The sequence below is a fragment of the Oryctolagus cuniculus genome, chromosome 10 (genome assembly GCF_964237555.1).
Source record: "Oryctolagus cuniculus chromosome 10, mOryCun1.1, whole genome shotgun sequence".
Lineage (NCBI taxonomy): Eukaryota > Metazoa > Chordata > Mammalia > Lagomorpha > Leporidae > Oryctolagus > Oryctolagus cuniculus.
Window position 1 is genome coordinate 99,478,197 of NC_091441.1, and position 13,285 is coordinate 99,491,481.

At 48.5% G+C, this 13,285-nt stretch overlaps 2 protein-coding genes across 6 annotated transcripts in view; one reads left to right on the top strand and one right to left on the bottom strand.

The window, feature by feature from the left end:
* IP6K1 (inositol hexakisphosphate kinase 1) overlaps window positions 1–13,285 on the top strand; it is a 73,630-nt gene that overhangs the window by 10,890 nt on the left and 49,455 nt on the right. Inside the window, exon 1 of one of the 5 annotated variants that reach the window (XM_051852440.2) lies at window positions 9,246–11,456. The exons of the other annotated variants lie outside the window; for them this stretch is intronic. The gene's annotated coding sequence lies outside the window, so the exon portion shown is untranslated. Of the gene's footprint in view, window positions 1–9,245; window positions 11,457–13,285 lie in introns of those variants that run through there. 5 annotated transcript variants of the gene reach the window in all.
* LOC100358162 (large ribosomal subunit protein eL28) lies at window positions 2,646–4,118 on the bottom strand. Its single transcript, XM_070050805.1, has one exon. It carries the CDS (start codon window positions 3,105–3,107, stop codon window positions 2,694–2,696), a length of 414 nt encoding a protein of 137 aa, XP_069906906.1. The 5' UTR covers window positions 3,108–4,118; the 3' UTR covers window positions 2,646–2,693.

Here is a 13,285-nt window from a genome sequence, read left to right on the forward strand (position 1 = left end):
ACAATGACTGGGACTAGGCTAGGCTGTGGCTGCCACATGGGTGGCAGGAACCCAATTACTTTTTCCCCCTTTAATAAAAGTTTACTTGTAAATGTACAGTAGACTGCACAAGATAACACTTCATTCTAGCTATGTTTGGCAGAAGATGCTATGGAGGGAGTGCAGATGTTTAGGAGTAGAATCAAGGGTCATCATCACTTCAGGCACAAGCAACAGCTTTGTCTTTTGCCAGATTGCCTAATTCCACCTGTGGCCTTTGCTTTTATCTGCCTGAGTTTCTTCTGGTCTTTTTGTTTTTGCTTGAAAACCTTATCTTCCTCTTCCATCTCCTTGGCCTGTTGGGCCCTTTCCAGGGTTTGCCGTCTTCCAGGCCAAACATGATGCCTGACATTGAAACTCAATTACTTGAGTCCTCATTGTTGCCTCCCAGAGTCTGCATTAGAGTAAGGAGTGGAACTGAGCATCAAACCCAGGTACTCCAGTACGGGACATGGTCATCCTGAGCACCATCTCAACTGCTAGGCTAGACACCTTTCTCATAGTGATTTTCTTAAGCATATACGGTGGGTGAAATGTGAGCCTAGTTTTGAAACTCGGTTATCCTGACCATTCTTTTCTTCATACCCTGTGGCTGTACTTCCTTACACTGTGAAAAAGCACAGAAATGGTGATGTCTGTTGTCTGAAAGGTTTTGGATTCCTACATCATTTTTCATTTTCTTTTTTTAAATTTTATTCTACTACATCCTTTTATTCTAGGTTTTTTTTTTTTTTTTTTTTTTTTGACAGAGAGAAAGGTCTTCCTTCCGTTGGTTTACCCCCCCCCCCCCAAATGGCCGCTACGACGGGCACTACGCTGATCCGAAGCCCGGAGCCAGGTACTTCCTCCTGGTCTCCCATGCAGGTGCAGGGCCCAAGCACCTGGGCCATTCTCCACTGCCTTCCCGGGCCACAGCAGAGAGCTGGACTGGAAGAGGAGCAACCGGGACTAGAACCCGGTGCCCATATGGGATACCGGCACCGCAGGCAGATGATTAACCAAGTGAGCCATGGCGCCGGCCCCTCCTACATCATTTTTCAAACTATGAGCAAATGATCCTACAGTTACTACTGAGAGCACTTAACCTCATTCAGCCTTGCAACTGAGTAACTGAGTGATGCTGGCTTTTGCAGACTAGACTGAAAGGACAGATATTGATACTCTCCTAGGAAACAGGCAAGGAAAGTGAATGCTGGTCTTCTAAGTACTTTGTAGCTGTGGAACCTGACTTAAGCAAGACTTTGGTGTCTACTACTTTTTCATATTAGTGGGTTGAGGATACCTACTTTCCCTACCTCATAGAGTTGGTTAGATGAAAAATTGTCAAGTGATTAACTTATTACTTGCTGTAGGATTTTTTTTTAAGATTTATTTATTTGAAGGAGTTACACACGCACAGAGAGAGAGAGAGAGAGAGAGAGAAAGAGAGAGATCTTCCATGCAGTGGTTCACATGGCCACAATGGCCAGAGCTGGGCTGATTCAAAGCCTGGAGCCAGAAGCTGCTTCTGGGTCTCCCATGCGGGTACAGGAGCCCAAGGACTTGGGCCATCTTCCGCCGCTTTCCTAGGTGCATTCACAGGGGGCTGGATCAGAAGTGGAATAGCTGGGATGCAAACCCTGGTGCCCATATAGGATGCTGGTGCTGCAGACCATGGCTTAACCTTCTGTGTCACATTGATTGCCGGCCCCTGTGCAGATTTTAATTTTTTTCAATTCTTTTTTTTTTTTTTTACAGGCAGAGTGGACAGTGAGAAAGGGAGATAGAGAGAAAGGTCTTCCTTTTGCCGTTGGTTGACCCTCCAATGGCCGCCGCTGATCCGAAGACAGGAGCCAGGTGCTTCTCCTGGTCTCCCATGGGGTGCAGGGCCCAAGCACTTGGGCCATCCTCCACTGCACTCCCTGGCCACAGCAGAGAGCTGGCCTGGAAGGGGGCAACCGGGACAGAATCCAGCGCTCCAACCAGGACTAGAACCCAGTGTGCCGGCGCGCTAGGTGGAGGATTAGCCTAATGAGCCGCTGCGCCGGCCAATTTTTTTCAATTCTTAAAAATTTTTTTTTAATCTATTTGAGTGTTAGGGAGAGAGAGCAAGTGAGCACTCTTTCTTTTTTATTTATTTATTTGAAAGAGTTACATAGAGAGGAGAGGCAGAGAGAGAGAGAGAGGTCTTCCATCTGCTGGTTCACTCCCCAATTGGCCCCAACGGCCAGAGCTACACTGATCCGAAGCCAGGAGCCAGGAGCTTCCTCCAGGTCTCCCACGCGGGTGCAGGGGCCCAAGGACCTGGGTTATCTTCCACTGCTGTCCCAGACCTAAGCAGAGAGCTGGATCGGAAGTAGAGCAGCCGGGACTCGAACCGGCGCCCATATAGGATGCCAGCACTGTGGGCAGTGGCTTTACCAGCTATGCCACATGCCGGGCCCTGTATTGAGTTCTAGGTTCCAGGTACATAGCTTTGGCCTGGATCAGTTGTGGCTGTTAGGGTATTTGGGGAGTAAGCAAGCCAGAGGATGGAGGTACTCTGTCTCTCTGCCTTTCAAATAAAATGCAAATGAATAAATTAAAAAAAAAATGCGTTTTTAGTCAGGGACAATTTCTGTTCTGAATTTTTTTTTTTTTTTTAACAGGTCTGACTGTTTATTGTGGGCAGGGGCTCAGGAGCTCTTGGTGGGGCGGGTGCGCTTCCTCTTCACCATCACGGGCTTCTGGCTGCGCAGGATGGCGCTGGCTCTGCGGATGGCGGCCATGCGCAGGTCGGGGTGGTACTTGTTCTTGCGAATCATGTGCCGGATGCTGCTGAGCGTGGCCCGGGCGTTCTTGTTGATGGTGGTGCGCACGTACGAGGTGGCCGGCTTCCGCTGGCCGGATCTGCGCTTCATGACCACCACGACGCCCTTGCCGTCGGCCGCCGGCTCCACGCCCACGGTCTTGCGGTGGATAAGCCCGTTGTAGCGGAACGAGTTGCGGGCCTTCAGGTTGTTGGGCTCCGTGCTGTACGTCTGCTTGTTCCTCTTGATCAGGAAGCTGGAGCAGTTGCGCACGACCATCCACTGCAGGTGCGCGGACATGGCGGCGACGGCTCCTCGCGCCGAGGCTGCCGGCGACGGAAAGACTCTGTTCTGAATTTTTAACAAAAGATTTATTTATTTGGAAGGCAGAGAGAGATGAGTCTTCGATCTGCTGGTACATTCCCCAAATGGCCGCAATGGCCCGGGCTGAACCAGGCTGAAGCCAGAGGCTTCTTGTGGGTCTCCCACATGGATGGCAGAGGCCCAAGGACTTGAGCCACCTTCTGCTGTCTTTCCCAGGCATGTTGTCAGGGAGGTGGATCAGAAGTGGAGCAGTTGGGACTCAAACCAGCATCCATATGGGATGTACTGCAGGTAGTGGCCTAACATTCTATGCCACAGTGCTGGCCCCCGTTCTGATTTTTTTTTTTTAAATCACAGATTTGTTTAGCATGTTCTAAAACTTAATATAAATGGAGTCATACTATATGTATTCTTGTGTGTGCTGCCTTTCACACAGCTTGATGTTTTTAGTGTATCCATGCTGATGTCTGTATCTGTAGTTTATTGCTGTGTAGTTTTTCATTGCATGAACACTTCATTTATTCTGCTAATGGACATCTGGACTATTTCCAGTGTTTGCTTTATGAGTAAAGCCTCAATGAAATTTTTTGTATTAATGTTTTTGTGAGCATAAACATTCATTTCTTTTGATGTTGGGTCTCAGGATAGATATACAAGAGTATTTTAGGGGGCCGGCGCCGTGGCTCACTTGGTTAATCCTCCGCCTGAGGTGCCGGCATCCCATATGGGTACCAGGTTCCAGTCCTGGTTGTTCCTTTTCCAGTCCAGCTCTCTGCTGTGGCCCGGGAAGGCAGTGGAGGATGGCCCAAGTGCTTGGGCCCTGCACCTGCATGGGAGACCAGGAGGAAGCACCTGGCTCCTAGCTTCGGTTCGGTGCAGCGTGCTGGCCATAGCGGCCATTTGGGGAGTGAAGTGAACCAACGGAAGGAAGACCTTTCTCTGTCTCTCTCTCTCACTGTCTAACTCTGTCAAATAAATTAAAAAAAAAAAAAGTACTTCAGAAAGTTTGTGGAGGGGCGGGCGTTTGTTGTAGTGATTAAAATGCCACTTGGAACATCCACATCTTCTGTAGGAGTGTCTGGGTTTGTGTCTAAGCTCTGCTGTCGATTCTAGCTTCCTTTTGATGTGCACTGTGCCAGGCAGCAAGTGATAGCTCAAGTAGTTGGGTTCTTGCTACCCAGGTGGGAGACCTGGATTGGGTTCCTGGCTATTGGCTTTGGCCTGGAACAGCCCTGGCTTTTGAGAGCATTTGAGGAATGAACCAGCAGGTGGGCTCTCTGTGACCTTGCTTTTCAAATAAATTTTTAAAATTAACAAGTTCATGGAAAATGCAATTTAAAAAAGGTGAGTTTTAGGTAGGCACTTGGCCTAGCAGTTAATATACCTGTATCCCACATTGGAGTACTTGTGGTCAGCTCTTAGTTTTGGTTCCTGATTCCAGCTTTTTGCTGATGTCTACTCAGGAAGACAGTGATGATGGCTCAAATAGTTAGGGTACCTGTCACTTATTTGGGAGATCTAGATTGAGTTCCTGGCTCCTGGCTTTAGCGCCCTGTGTGTTGCAGGGATTTGAAGGCTAAACTAGTAGAGGGGAATTATCTGTTTCAAAAAAAATTTTTTAAGTTAATTTTGGTGCAAAAATTTTAAAACTCCATTCATAGCTTTTTTATAGTACACATTTTGCACAGACTCTTTGAAGATCTCTTACACATGGAGTTAACAAATTTTTTATACCAAAGTAAACTTACCTGTTTAAGAATTGTTTATTTCTGGGGCCAACACTGTGGTGTAGCAGATACTTAGATAAAGCCACCGCCTGCAGTGCCGGCATCCCATATGGGCCCCGGTTTGAGTCCTGGATGCTTTGCTTCCGATCCAGCTATCTGCTGTGGCCTGGAAAGCAATAGAGGATGGCCTAAGTCCTTGGGCCCCTGCACCTGCCTGGGAAGACCTGGAGGAAGCTCCAGGCTCCTGGCTTTAGATCAGCTCTGCTCCAGCCATTGTGGCCAACTGGGGAATGAACCATCAAATGGAAATCCCTCCCTGAGGCTGAGGCTGATTTCGTGGAACACAATCACTTGAGCCATCACTGGTGCCTCCCAGGGTCTTCAGTAGTTAGCAGGAAGCTGGAGTCAGGAGCCAGAGCTGGGAATCAGACCTAGACAGTCTAGTGTGGGATGCAAGTGTCCCAACTACTAGGCCAAATGCCTGCTCTCATTTGTGTAGTTTAATAAGAAGCTGTAACTAGGGGCCGGCGCTGAGGCGTAGTGGGTAAGGCCACCACCTGCAGTGCTGGCATCCCATATGAGCACCTGTTCAAGTCTCAGCTGCTCCACTTCCAAACCAGTTCTCTGCTCTGGCCTGGGAGAGCAGTGGAAGATGGCCTAAGTCCTTGGGCCCCTGCACCAGCGTGGGAGACCTGGAGGAGGCTCCTGGCTTCAGATTGGCTCAGCTCTGGTCGTTGTGGCCAACTGGGGAGTGAACCAGTGGATGGAAGACCTCTCTCCCTCCCTCCCTCCCTCCCTCCCTCCCCTCCCCTCCCCTCCCCTCCCCTCCCCTCCCCTCCTCCCTCCCTCCCTCTCCTCTCTCTATGTAACTCTAACTTTCAAATAAATAAATCTTAAAAAAGAAAAATGCTGTAACTGTTTTTAAGATTTTATTGGGCCAGCCAGCGCCGCGGCTCAATAGGCTAATCCTCCACCTGTGGTGCCGGCACACCGGGTTCCAGTCCCGGTCAGGGCGCCAGATTCTGTCCCGGTTGCCCCTCTTCCAGGCCAGCTCTCTGCTGTGGCCCGGGAGTGCAGTGGAGGATGCCCAAGTCCTTGGGCCCTGCACCCTCTTGGGAGTCCAGAAGCACCTGGCTTCTGGCTTCAGATCAGCGCAGTGCACAGGCCACAGCGGCCATTGGAGTGTGAACCAACAATAAAAAGGAAGACCTGTCTCCCTCTCTCACTGTCCAATCTGCCTGTCAAAAAAAAAAAAAAAAAAAAAAAAAAAAGATTTTATTGGGCCGGTCGGCACCGCTGCTCAGTAGGCTAATCCTCCACCTGCGACGCCGGCACACCGGGTTCTAGTCCCGGTTGGGGCGCCGGATTCTGTCCCAGTTGCCCCTCTTCCAGTCCAGCTCTCTGCTGTGGCCAGGGAGTGCAGTGGAGGATGGCCCAAGTGCTTGAGCCCTTCACCCACATGGGAGACCAGGAGAAGCACCTGGCTTCTTCCTTCCCATCAGCGCGGTGCCCGGCCGCAGCGCGCTGGCCGTGGCGGCCATTGGAGGGTGAACCAACGGTAAAGGAAGACCTTTTTCCTCTGTCTCTCTCACTGTCCACTCTGCCTGTCAAAAAAAAAAAAAAAAAGATTTTATTTATTTATTTTAGATTTTTATTTTATTAATTTGAGAGGTATAGTTACAGAGAGAAGGACAGAGACAGGTCTTCCGTCCACTGGTTCACTTCCCAGGTGGTTGCAGTAGCTGGAGCTGGACCAGTCTGGAGCCAAGAGCCAGGAGGAGCGAGGAGCTTCTTTCATGCCGCCCGTGTAGGTGCAGGGGCCCAAGTGCTTGGGCCGTCTTCCACTACTTTCCCAGGCCATTAGCAGGGAGCTGGATCGAAAAGTGGAGCAGCTGGAAATTGAATTGGCGCCCATATGGGATGCCAGTGCCACAGGCCAAGGCTTAATCTACTGTGCCACAGTGCTGGCCCATACTTAGAAGTTTTACAGTTTTAGCTTTTGCTTATAGATGTCTGACCCACATTGAATTACTTTTTGTGTATTGTGTGAGATTGGGGTTATGGCTTATTTTTCCTCCCACATAATTATCTGGTGATTGTGGTATCAGCAACATTTGTTGAAAAACTTTTGTATTTATTATCTGTTGCTGTGTAACAAATTACTCCAAAATGTAGCTTAAAATAGCAAACATTTATTACCTTAATTTCTGAGGGTTAGGAATTCAGGAGTGGCTTCCCCAGTGGTTCTGAGTCAGTCTCTGAAGAAGTTAGATTGAAGATGTTTTTTGTAGTCCTGTGAAGGCTTGCCTGGGGCTAAAGGATCTGTTTCCAAGGTGATTTAACTCACACAGCTGTGACAGAAGGCTTCAGTTCAATACAGAGGCCTCTGCACAGGGCCCTCAGAGTGTGATTGTGGCATACGGTTGGTTATCTACTCTAGAGTGAAGAATGGAAGAAGCCATGATGCTCCTTACATCTAAGTCCCACCCTGTCCATTCTGCCATATTCTTTTTGTTGAAAGTGACTCACAGCCGGCACCGCAGCTCAACAGGCTAATCCTCTGCCTTGCGGCGCCAGCACACCGGGTTCTAGTCCCGGTCGGGGCGCCGGATTCTGTCCCGGTTGCCCCTCTTCCAGTCCAGCTCTCTGCTGTGGCCAGGGAGTGCAGTGGAGGATGGCCCAAGTGCTTAGGCCCTGCACCCCATGGGAGACCAGGAGAAGCACCTGGCTCCTGCCTTCGGATCAGCGTGGTGCGCCGGCCACAGCGCACCGGCCGCAGCGGCCATTGGAGGGTGTACCAATGGCAAAGGAAGACCTTTCTCTCTGTCTCTCTCTCTCACTATCCACTCTGCCTGTCCAAAAAAAAAAAAAAAAAAAAAAAGTGACTCACTAAGTTCAACCATATCCAAAGGAAAGAGCAGGACTCTATCTTTGGGAGGAAAGATGTTAAAAAATTTACAACCACCAATTTTGGTTTGCTTTGGTGCTTTTGTCAAGAAAGAGCTGACTGTATAGGTATGGACCTATTTCTGGAATCTCTGTCCTTCCTGTTTATATGCCAGTACCTCACTATTGTACCTTTATAGCAAGTGTTCAAGTAAAGTAGTGTAAATCCAATTTTATTTCTCTTTATCAAGAGTAACGCAACCATTCCGGGTTCCTTGTATTTCCATATAAAATTTAAAATTAGTTTTGTTGATTTGTATAAAAATGCCCTCTGGCATTATGTTTGGGATTTCATTGAAACTGCAGATTGATTAGGGCAGAAATGACATTTTTTTAAAGATTGATTGATTGATTTGAAAGAGTTACAGACAGAGGTAGAGACATAGACAGAAAGGTCTTCCATCCGCTGGTTCACTCCCCAGATGGCTGTTAACAGCCCGAGCTAAGCTGATCCAAAGCCAGTAACCAGGAGCTTCCTCCTAGTCTCCCATCTGGGTGTGTGTGTGGGGCCCAAAGACTTGGGCCATCCTCTACTGCCTTTCCAGGCCATAGCAGAGAGCTGGACTGGAAGTGGAGCAACTGGGACCTGAATCAGCATTCATATGGGATGCTGGCCCTGCAGGCAGTGGTTCCACCGGCTTCACCATAGCGCTGGCCCCAGAAATGACATCTTAACAATGTTGAGTCTTCTATACAAATGTTGTATCTCTCTATTTAGATTTTTGGTTTCTCCATGCTTTGTTTTCAAGTAATGAGATCCACCCCCACCCCACTCCCCGACGCCGCCAACTTTTTTTTAAGAGAGGTAGAGTTGGCCGGCGCCGTGGCTCACTAGGCTAATCCTCTGCCTAGCGGCGCTGGCACACCGGGTTCTAGTCCCGGTCAGGGCGCCGGATTCTGTCCCGGTTGCCACTCTTCCAGGCCAGCCCTCTGCTGTGGCCAGGGAGTGCAGTGGAGGATGGCCCAGGTGCTTGGGCCCTGCACCCCATGGGAGATCAGGAGAAGCTCCTGGCTCCTGGCTCCTGCCATCGGATCAGCGCGGTGCGCCGGCCGCAGCGCGCCGGCCGCGGCGGCCATTGGAGGGTGAACCAACGGCAAAGGAAGACCTTTCTCTCTGTCTCTCTCTCTCTCACTGTCCACTCTGCCTGTCAAAAAAAAAAAAAAAAGAGAGAGAGAGAGGTAGAGTTACAGACAGAGGAAGAGACAGAGACAAAGGTCTTCCTTCTGTTGGTTCACTCCCCAGATGGCTGCAACAGCCATAGCTGCACCGATCAGAAGCCAGGAGCTTCTTCCTGGTCTCCCATGTGGGTGCTGCTTTCCCAAGCCAAATCAGAGAGCTAGATTGGAAGAGGAGCAGCCGGGACTAGAACCGGCACCCATATGGGATGCCAGCTCTGCAGGCAGAGGATTGATCTGCGGCACGGCACCGGCCCTGCCTTTTTTTTTTTTTTTTTTAAGATTTATTTTTTATTTATTTGAAAGGCAGAGTTACAGAGAGAAAGGGAGAGACAGAGAGATCTTCCATTCAGTGGTTTACTCCCCAAGTGTTTACAACAGGCAGAGCTAAGCCAGGAGCCAGGAGCTTCATCTGGGTCTCTTAAATGGGTTCAGGGGCTCAAGCACTTACACTACCTTCTACTGCCTTCCCAGGCCATCAGCAGCGAGCTGATTGGAAGTTGAGTAGCTGGGTCTTGAAGAACCTGCGCCCGTATGAAATGCCAGTATCACAGGCTGTGGCTTTCTTTACCTGCCAGTCCCTACATATTTTGTTGTATTTATCCCAAGGTATTTGATTTTTTTGATAACATTGGAAATGAGCTTTGTTGTGATAACTATACATGATAAAATTCAAAATTTCAACCTTTTTTTAAAAGATTTATTTATTACTTGAAAGTTACAGAGAGAAAAGGGGAGGCAGAGAGAGAGAGAGAGACAGAGAGAGAGAGAGAGACAGAGAAAAAGGTCTTCCATTCGCTGGTTCACTCCCCAATCGGCTGCAACGGCCAGAGCTGCGCCGATCTGAAGCCAGGATCCAGGAGCTTCTTCTGGGTGTCCCTTGTGGGTGCAGGGGCCCAAGGACTTGGGTTATCTTCCACTGCTGTCCCAGGCCTAAGCAGAGAGCTGGATCGGAAGTGGAGCAGCTTGGACTTGAACTGGCACCCATATGGGATGCCGCCACTGCGGGTGGCGGCTTTACCCACTACGCCACAGCGCCGGCCCCTCAGCCTTTTTCTTTCTTTCTTTTTTTTTTTTTTTTAAGATTTATTTATTTATCTGAAAGTCAGAGTTAGACACATAGAGAAGTTCTACATCCACTGTCTCAGTCCCCAATTGGCTGCAATGGTTGGAGCTTTGCCAATCTGAAGCCAAAAGCTTCCTCCAGGTCTCCCACGTGTGTGAAGGGGCTCAAGGACCCGGGCCATCTTGTATTGCTCCCCAGGCCACAGCAGAGAGCTGGACTGAAAGTGTAGCAGCCAGAACTCAAACTGGGGCCCATATGGGATGCCAGCACTGCAAGCAGAGATTTTACCCATTATGCCACAGTGCCAGCCCCTTAACCTTTTTTTTTTTTTTTAAACTTATTGGTCGACATTATGGTGCAGTGGATTAAGCTGCTGCCTACAATGCTGACATCTCATATGGGTGCTATTCTGAATCAGTTCCCCTTTACAGTGCCTGGGAAGGCAGTGGAAGATGGCCTAAGTATTTGGGACCCTGCACTCAGGTGGGAGAACTGAAATTAAGCCCCAGGCTTTGGCCTGGCCCAGCATCAGTTGCTGTAGCCCCTTGGGGAGTGAGCCAGCAGATGCAAGATCTCTCTATGTCTCTGCCTATCTTTCTGTAACTCTGCCTTTCAGACTAGATAGACAGACAGACAGACAGACATACACACACACACAGAGCTCTTCCATCCGCTGCTTCACTCCCCACAGGGCCACAAGGGCTGGGGCTGAAACCAGGAGCCTGGAACTGCATCCTAGTCTGTCATGTGGGTCATAGGGACCCAAGTACTTGAGCCGTCTTCCTCTGCCATCCCTGGCTATCAGCAGGGAGCTGAATTGGAAGCAGAGCAGCTGGAACTTGTATCAGCACTCTGGTATGGGATGTGGGCATTAAGTAAAGGCTTAGCTTGCTGTGTCACAATGCTGACCCTGACATTTTAACTCTTTTTAAAGTATACATTAAAGAGTCATTGAGTCCATTCACACTGTTGTATAACCAGCATCACTAACTGTGTTTTTCGATTAACATGAAATACTTGTACATTTTTATGGGATATAGCACCATGCTTCGTCATATGTTTACATATATATGCACACAGCGTAACTGATAAATCAGGCAACTTGCCTTTTCATTTTGTTTTCTTTGTGCTTGAAGACTACCAGCATCTCTTTCAGTTCTCTATGTGGAATATAATACATCATTGTGTGTGAATCATAATCACCCCATTATGCTGTGGAACACTGGAACTTGTCACTTATGTGTGCTGGTGCCCCTTATCCAGTATCACTGTCTGTCTGGAGGACTTTTTTCATTATTCAAAATGGAAACTCTATTATACAATACTGCTCTATTTTCCCTTTACCCCAGCCCCTGGTACACTCTAATATGCTTTCTGTTTGTATGAATTTGCCTGTTCTAGATGTTTTATGTAAGTGGAATTATACAATTTTTGTTCTATTTTGTCTGGCTTATTTAGCAGAATGTTTTCAGGGTTCATTTATGTAGCATGTATAGAATTTCATTCCTTTTTAGGCTGAATAATGTTTCTGTATAGATAATTTTTTTATTCTTTTATTTGTTGACAGACTTAGGTTATATCTGTCTTTTTAGCTATTGTGAATAATGTTTCTGTGAACATTGTTGTATAGATGCCTGTTTGGATCCCTGCTTTCAGTTGTTTGGGTATGGACCTAAAAGTAGAGCTGTTGAATCATATGGTAATTTGTGTTTAGGTTTTTTAGAAACTGTTATATTCTCGTCTATAGCTGCTACATCTTTTATTATTAGTAGTATTATTATTTGACAGATAGAGTTAGACAGTGAGAGAGAGAGAGAGAGAGAGAGAGAGAGAGAAAGGTCTTCCTTCCATTGGTTCACCCCCCAAATGGCTGCTACGGCCGGTACTGCGCCGATCCGAAGCCAGGAGCCAGGAGCTTCTTCCTGGTCTCCCACGCGGGTACAGGCGCCCAAGCACTTGGGCCATCCTCTACTGCCTTCCCGGGCCTCAGCAGAGAGCTGGACTGGAAGAGGAACAGCTGGGACTAGAACCGGCGCCCATATGGGATGCCAGCACCGCAGGCAGAGGATTAACCAAGTAAGCCGCGGCGCCGGCCCCGCTGCTACATCTCTTTACATTCTAAGGTGTTACAAGTTCTCCACACTTTGTCAGCATTTATCTTCTAGTTTTGTTTTGTTTTACATAATAGAGTATGAAGTATTTTATCATTGTGGCTTTGATTGGCATTTTCCTAATGACTGATGATAGGGTACATCTTTTTTTTTGTTGTTGCCATTTGTAAATCTTTGGAGCACAATCTGTTTAGGTCCTTTGCCTGTTTTTTAGTTTTTATGGAAACTATTAACATTTTTGTGGTTTTTGTATCAAGAGACATTGAAACATATCAGCAAATCAGGATCTGGGTGGCGAAGCAGTTACTTTTTTTGTCCTTGAATTATTAGTTTCATGTTCTTGTATTATTAGGGCAATCTGTTAATAGACTAAAAAGTGGGGGGGAGATGTGGGGAGCTGGTGCTGTAGTATAGTAGATAAAGCCATTGTCTGCAGTGTTGGCATCCCATGTGGACACTGATTTGAGTCCCGGCTGCTTCACTTTTTTTTTTTTTTTTTTTTTTTTTAATTTTTTGACAGGCAGAGTGGACAGTGAGAGAGAGAGACAGAGAGAAAGGTCTTCCTTTGCCGTTGGTTCACCCTCCAATGGCCGCCGCGGCTGGCGCGCTGCGGCCGGCGCACCGCGCTGATCCGATGGCGGGAGCCAGGAGCCAGGTGCTTTTCCTGGTCTCCCATGGGGTGCAGGGCCCAAGCACCTGGGCCATCCTCCACTGCACTCCCTGGCCACAGCAGAGAGCTGGCCTGGAAGAGGGGCAACCGGGACAGAATCCGGCACCCCGACCGGGACTAGAACCCGGTGTGCCGGCGCCGCTAGACGGAGGATTAGCCTAGTGAGCTGCGGCGCTGGCCCCGGCTGCTTCACTTCTGATCCAGCTCTCTGCTGTGGCCTGGGGCAGCAGTGGAAAATGGCCCAAGTCCTTGGTTCCTTGCACCCGCGTGGGAGACCTGGATGAAGCTCCTGGTTCCTGGCTTCAGATCAGTGTAGCTCCGGCCATTGGGGCCACTTGGGGAGTGAACCAGCGAATGGAAGACCTCTCTCTCTCTCTCTGCCTCTCCTCTCTCTATATAACTCTGACTTTCAAATAAATAAATAAAAAACCAGAGAGAGAGAGAGAGTGCTCACTTGT

Coding starts and splice junctions, on each gene's coding strand:
- LOC100358162 (XM_070050805.1), bottom strand. CDS start 3,107: ATGTCCGCGCACCTGCAGTGGATGGTCGTGCGCAACTGCTCCAGCTTC.